At 34.5% G+C, this 7,397-nt stretch overlaps 1 protein-coding gene across 1 annotated transcript; it reads right to left on the bottom strand.

Annotated features, from left to right (window-relative positions):
* Positions 1-2,291: 2,291 nt before the first annotated feature.
* On the bottom strand, positions 2,292-3,542 carry LOC129870499 (fasciclin-like arabinogalactan protein 1). Its single transcript, XM_055945308.1, has one exon. The coding sequence runs from the start codon at positions 3,336-3,338 to the stop codon at positions 2,523-2,525; it is 816 nt and encodes a 271-aa protein (XP_055801283.1). The 5' UTR covers positions 3,339-3,542; the 3' UTR covers positions 2,292-2,522.
* Positions 3,543-7,397: the final 3,855 nt, after the last annotated feature.

Raw genomic sequence — 7,397 nt, 5'->3', positions numbered from 1 at the left:
ATTCAGATTTTGAACTTTCTTAATAAAAATTGTGACCCCGCCACTATTGAGTACTATTCTTTTATCCCCTATCAAACAACCCCTCTCCTCTCAAATTTATGTGATAATTAATAGTATTTCTTTTTGAGATAACTAGGTATTTAAAATATTCCTAAACTTGGCATGAATTATTATTTTAGTCCCCCAACTATTGACAGCCTTAAAAATACTCGTATACTTGATTAAGTAATTTAAAAACACCCCTCTTATGCCACATCCATCCATGTGTATATGTGTAATCTTTTGTTGATGTGGCGTACACATAGGTATGTAAAGTTAAAAAAAGAAAAAATATTTAAATAATTAAATGCTAAAATTTCTCAATAAAAAAAGAGAAGAATTTTTTTTAAATAAATAAATTTTTTTCTTACCCCACCCCATCCCCTACCCAATACCCAACCCGACCCTTCACATCCCCTAAAACTTTTTAGAATTTTTAAAACATATTCTTATCCCACACCACTGTCTACCCCGACTCCCCCACCCTAACCCCTCGAGGCCTCGACCACCACCACCACCCCTCCTAAAAAAATTAAAATTACTTTTAAATGAAATTAATTTTTTTTCTTACCCCATCACCACACCTTGCCCCTGCCCCCATTCCACCCCATCTTTTGGGGTGGGAAGTGAGTTGTGGGGTTGGGATAGGGTAATAAAAAATTGTTTTTTTTAGCTTTTTTTCCTTTTTAATTGCTAAATTCTTAGCATTTGATTATTTAAATATTTTTTTAAATATATTTTTTTTTACTATATAGATCTATGTGTATATATCAATAGAAAATTTCACATATATGCTTGGGTAGATAACATGTTGCATAAGAGGAAGTGTTTTTAAATTCACATAATCAAGTAGATAAGTATTTTTAAGACTCTCAATAATTTAGAGATTAAAGTAATAATTCACCCCAAGTTTTGGAATGTTTTCATTACTTATATTTTTCTTTTTTAGTATCCGTTACTTGTAGTCGTAGTTTTAGAATGTAGTTTTGATGATTTGACAAACTGGATCTGGTATGAGACATGATTTCATGATAGAATCGTTTTGTGCAAACTGAAAGTGACAGTTGTAAGGTTGCAGAGGTTGGTGGCACTGCTGTAGAGGTGCTACTCGTTTCTTCTCTTATCTCTGAGATCTGAGTTGGTGGCTAGAGTTAGCCATAGAGTATTGTTGAAGTCTATATCAACTAGAGTTAGTTGATGTAGTGGGCGGCAATAGAGTTGTTTCTTAGTCGTTGAAGATTTCAGGTTCATAGTAAGGGAGAAATGATTAAGAATTTAATCCTTGAAATTGTATGAGTTTGTAATCATTGTTGCTCCTTGTTTGATAATGAAATCTGGTCAAAATCCTATGAGACAGGTTGTGATTTTTCCTCCCTTGAATAAAGGAGTTTCCATGTACAATACTTGTATTTTATTTTTTATTTTTATTATTCTTGGTCGAATGTTAGTTGTTAGAGCATACAGGACATCAAGTAGAGAGCACCGCAGTTCGCACTTGAACTCAAGAGACCCTTTCCAGTCTCAATTAAAGAGGCTGACATGAATGCTTCATTGTGACTCAATCTTATTTGGAGAATAATTATGCAACATGCTTTAAGGAAAAAGCTGGCTGGCATCGTTTGCCTCTTTTAAGAAGGCAAGATTAAAATTAAAAAAAGCAAGTCCGGAGCGTAAGGGTTACATTCTGAAGCTAAAATGTCAAAAGGAACAACGAATTTTCGAATTAATCAAAAAAGAAACAATATATTTGAACTATTTTAAATGAGGGTAATTTTGACCTTTTCCCTTTTTTTTTTTTTGGGGGGGGGGGGGGGTAGAGGGATCTCTGGTCAGTTGTAACAGGGGATGGATTTACTGAACCTTTTTAAAGCAGGCCATAATCAGTTAATTACTGGCAGTCAAAGAGCGCCGGCGTCAAGCTTCTATCTTGTATATACATTGTTTTCTTCCCACCGCTCCATTATTTAATGGACTAATAAAACCATTCCCCAAACACATGATTCAACACTATATCTTATAGTTCATATCTACAGATCTATACCCAACTTACACACCTCAGTTTATTTATATTAAAAAAATGAAGTTGCCTCACAGTATAAATTATTTAAAATTATAATATTTTGATACATTTTACGCAACTAAATTTATGTCAAGAAGAATGCTAAATTCATCCATACTCGATATAAGTATTCCGTTTGGTGAATTTAGCGGAGAACTTTACCAACTAGTGCAAGAAAATTATAAAGTTATAATTCACAAGCAAGAAAGTTTTCATGTAATATAAAATAAAATCTCACTCTGAAGTAGATAACCAAAGAAACAACAAAGTGGAAAAAAAAAGGCACTCATAAAATCTTGTAAAAACAATCCTACTGCTACAAAGTACAAATTACAATTGGAAAGCCATTTTACATTGGCCAATCTTATTTCAGATCTAAAACATAATAGCAAATCTGTTTTTAAGCAAACCGGAAAACATAAAATTACAGCAATAAATGGACGAACCAAATGAAGAAAACAGGGACCACCACCAGTGCTCCACCATTGAATCTAAACCCACCGTTCTTATCTGCTTTCGAATCCGCAACTTTGTCTTTGGGACCACCAACCGGAGAATCCGCCGGAGAATCCGGCGCTGGAGGTGACTTGTGTTTCTTCCCGGCTGGTTTAGGAGACTCGGCATCTGCCTCAGGAGTAGGAGCTGGAGCTGGTGCAGGAGTCGGCGCACCTTTAAACAATTCAGTAGGCTCTAAAACCTCATCAATCGAGAAAATCGCTACTGGTGCTTTATCAAATAGAGTCCCAGTAATTTTTGCAGTAACAATTTTAGTCTTCAATGTGACATCTTGTCCGTCATTTTGAATAACGAAATCGTAATTATTAGCTCCATCCGTAGCTAACGTGTTCATCAAACCATTACTCGTTCTCAAACTCGACAACGATTGATAAACCGGAACACCGTGATATTCAAGAACGGATTGTTTCCCATCAGCGGTTAAGTTTTTGAATTTAGGCGAAAACGCTTTCATTGCATCATCGGTTGGGCAAAATATAGTGAGACCTCCTTGAACATTGTCCTCAAATGTGTTCTCAGCAGGTGAAGCAGATAATATATCAGCAAAATTTTTGCATCCGTGAGCTGACATTAGAGATATGATACTCATTGCTGGAGTTGGAGCTTCACCTTTAGCAGAAGGTTTGATTTTACTGATCTGAATGTTTTGGGACACAGAAGAACAATAGGGCAAAATGACTGCAAGGAAAATAAGCACAGACGTCGCTGCCGAGTGGAGCTTCATTTTCTTTGTATGGAATGGTGGTGCTTGGGAGTAACGAGATCTGAAGGGGGAGTAGATATTATATTGACCAGAATGGAGTTTGTAATTACAGATAAAGACCCTGACGGTGGGGTATTGCTGACCGATCTGGTGGTTTGTAAATATTTGGGAAGATTGTTGGAGACTAGAGACTGACTCTTTCCAAATTTACACGCACCCTTATGCTCAAACTACCACCACTAGATATTAATTATGAGTAAATATATGTATTATTTTATACATATTAATTATTATATATGTATTAGTTATAAATTCTCTCATAACTTAGACATATATTAGTTATGTGAGTTTCTAAATTGTCAATCAAACATCGTATTAACTATATATATGGGAAAAAGCATAAACTCACCCTTGAGCTTATCCCAAAAAGTTAGTTATACACTTAAACTATTATTATAGTGACCTATAATACTCACAAGGTGAATTTATTTACCCTCTCAGACGCATAACACAACTCTCACAGTGGGAGATATATTACACTCGCGCCACGTCACTGTCATCTAACTGCCACATCAAATGCCATGTCAGATTTCGAGAAAAAAATTCTTCATGTCATCAATTGTTTCTTCTTCAATGAACACCACCATGGAACCACTAATATTGTCACTATATCACTACCAAATTCATATATTTCACCATAAAAAATCAATATCATAAAAATTATAAATAACGACTAAAAAATTCAACACTCATAACCAAACTCATCACTAAAATCAAATCATCTCCATCAAAAGGTACAAACCCACCACCATTATTAATATCGGATTTATTTTTCTTCACCACCTTCAATTTCCTCTTCTTTGTCATACATCACCAACAAATCCACCACTATATTTTATTTTTTAAATCCAATCATTAATTTTATCAACCCCAACAAAGTCGAAGAAAAAAAATCGAATATAATAGAGATGGTAAAATCATATAAGAATTAAAATAGGATATGATGGGAAAGGGGGGAGGATTCTGGTGGAGGTGGGTGAAATGGGTGAAAATCGAGTATGGAAGGTGATGAAAAATAAAAAATAAAATGAAGAAGAAGAAGAAGAAGAAGAAGCGGGTGGGATGTAAAGAAGAAGAAGAGGCGTGGGGGTGGGGTAGGGTAGGGTGGTAGTGGAACGAAGATTTTAATTAATTTTTTTTACTAAACGCGCTTTTCTTTTAAATTTTTTTGTGTCACGTCAGTTTTAGGGGGTAAATAAATTCATTTTTAGTAATATAAGTGTGTAATAAATCGACGTAATAATTTTAGCGTGTAACTGATCTTTCGAAACAAAAAATTTTTGTCTTTTCCCTTTTAACCTATAGTTTTTAGGTCTAAATCGGTGGCTTCATTTACCCTTCCTTCAAGCTAGGACGAAGTGCACAAATATTTGATTTTGGTATCATTATTTATACCTTAGTTGAAAGTTTAATTTTTTTGCAAATTCGTTCAGCTCACACATAACTTTAACCATATGGAATCGAAGTTGAAAAAAAAAACTGTGGTGGCTGAAGTTATAAATTTTATCTAAAGTTAGTAGGTTACATACATTACTGACCTGCAATTACATATAATTAAAGTTGATGCATTTTTACATGTACTTTTAGATACATGACTTGTATAATTATATAAATATTCGTATCCATTTTATAATTCGATTTTCAATTAATACCTACAAAATGGGAATAATGAGATGAGCATGTTAGGCCCAAATAAGAGGATGAAAATAAAGAATCTAGCTGGCATATATGTCCCGAGTAATATGATGCCACCGACAGGAACCCACTGCTCCCTGGCTTGTGCTAGGTTTTGCATGTGATGGTTATCTATTCTTTCTACACCCAAAATTTCTTATTAAAAAGTTTAGCATGGATTTATAAGCATATTTTGAAGTAAAACATTTGTGAATCTTTTTTTTAGCAGATTACGATACAACTAGTATGCGGTATGAGCATACTAGTTGGGCTTATGATATTCAATTGTTGTTAGGCCTGACCCACAACAATCCTTGTTTTTATCTAATGATGCAAGAAGAAATAGGAAAAGGAACAAGGCTAACCAACATAATTCTGGTTCTGTGCTAAACATAAATGTTGCAGTTTATATCGGTTTACAGCACCAAACTTTGCATAAGATTAGAAATGTGGATGATTTCATTACTTAAGAAGCTCATGCATTGGGGAACATAACCAGCAATTGCTGCTACTTGAGAAATACTCCATTGATCACATCAAACATAAATAGTAGAAAGTAAAAGGGAACACAAATAGATATTGACATAAGATTCTGTCACTTTAGATGGAACAAAAGGAGGAAATTGGAGATGAATAGTTGGCATAAACAAAGAATAATCACCAAAGAAATGCTAACAGCAGAAGTAATAAGTTCAACCAAAATTATGCTGGGGAAAGCAAAACATTCCATGTTGATTTCTATACATGAAGTAAGCATATTTATGCAAAATCCATATGATAGCCTACTTGCACAAAATAATACTCAGAGAACTTCGAAAGGATAATAAGCAACAACTGGGGTTTGAATGGTATCAGATACGCCCTTAACACAATTACACAAGTTCAGTATGCATAGCAAGTAATGCTCTATTGGAAGTCTATTTTTACCACTAGCCTTTTAAGAGCCCGTTTGGAAGCCCCTTTTTAGCTTTTGTATGTGTTTGCTTAATACTAACTTTAAGCCATAAAGTTCTTAAAGTCGGTCAAAAATGAAAAGTTAGGATTCTTACCTTTTTTTTTCTAAGTTTTTAAAATCATTTTCTTTGACCATGAAAATTACTTTTATATCCCTTATATTTTAACTAAATTCCCAAACTACCCATTTTATTCTTTTAACCCTAAAATTCACATCATTTTCCTCATTTAAGCACTTTTATCCTAACACTCAACTGCTTATTTATAAAAATAACTTTCAGCATTTCAAAGTTCTAAAAACACTTCATACATAAAAGTTATTTTTTTTAAGTCAATCTAAACGGGCTCTAAATTAGACAGTCAGATATCTTGATTTCACCAGTTCATCATAATCTGTATACAAATCCATATTACTAATGTTTATGTTGAAAGGTGAATTTTATCCTACGCTTCCAGAGCAGTTTGACAGTAGCATGTATTTCACCAAAAAGGAAGCTGAACGTGAAGAACCTAAAGCAACAAAGTGTAAGCCCTGTGCATCCTTGCATTAAAAATATATGATATTGCAAATGAGCCCTTCCATAAAAAAACAAATTGAGGTGTTCCATTTGTCCTAGTTACTAGCATTACTTTGCTTTGTTGCTTGACTTTCTCTTGGTCCTCAAGTCCAAGGGCAACAACCTCATTATTATTGTCATAAAAACCAAATACTTAATGTCAATGTAATAGCTAAGAATAGCTTTCAGAAGACTTGATCAATATTTATGTCATAATTTCATGATAGCGGAGGGCATTCACCAGACAAACAAACAACTGTTGAATCAGAATAAACAGTGATCACTAACAGAAGGGTCCGCGTCACGGACCCAATCCCTCAACATTCAAAAATATGCAGGTATGTTTTCTAAAAAAAAAACTTGTGGCCCAAGTAAGGTGCATGACGCGGACCTGGCAGATTTCTATACAAATTTTATTTTTATTTTTTGGAGCGCACTGAACAGAAGAGTCTGCGACGTCTCCACATCGCGGACTTTAGGTGATTGACAGGTTTTACCAATTTTTTTAATTAAATAACCCGACCCCTTCCCCTTTTAAACCCCAAATCCGTCCCTTTCACGCTAACACCCCCCACCCCACCCCCCACTCTCAATTCTCTATCAAATCTGCGACACTCTTTGGGATTCAAGCAAGCTTCTTTGCATTTCTCTTCTCCAAATCATCAAGGTATGCATTCTTGAACTAGTCTTTGATGTGGGTTGATGAATTTGGTAGGGATAAGCTCATGGGCTTTGACATTAATTTGTTGTTCTATTGGATTCTAGTGGGGAGATTTCATTATGAACTTAATTTTATTGGGTTTAGTTCTTGAACTAAAACCCTAGGTTGGAAACT

Source organism: Solanum dulcamara, chromosome 10 (assembly GCF_947179165.1).
Source record: "Solanum dulcamara chromosome 10, daSolDulc1.2, whole genome shotgun sequence".
In the NCBI taxonomy this organism is placed as follows: Eukaryota; Viridiplantae; Streptophyta; class Magnoliopsida; order Solanales; family Solanaceae; genus Solanum; species Solanum dulcamara.
This window is presented reverse-complemented; position numbering and strand designations above follow the sequence as displayed.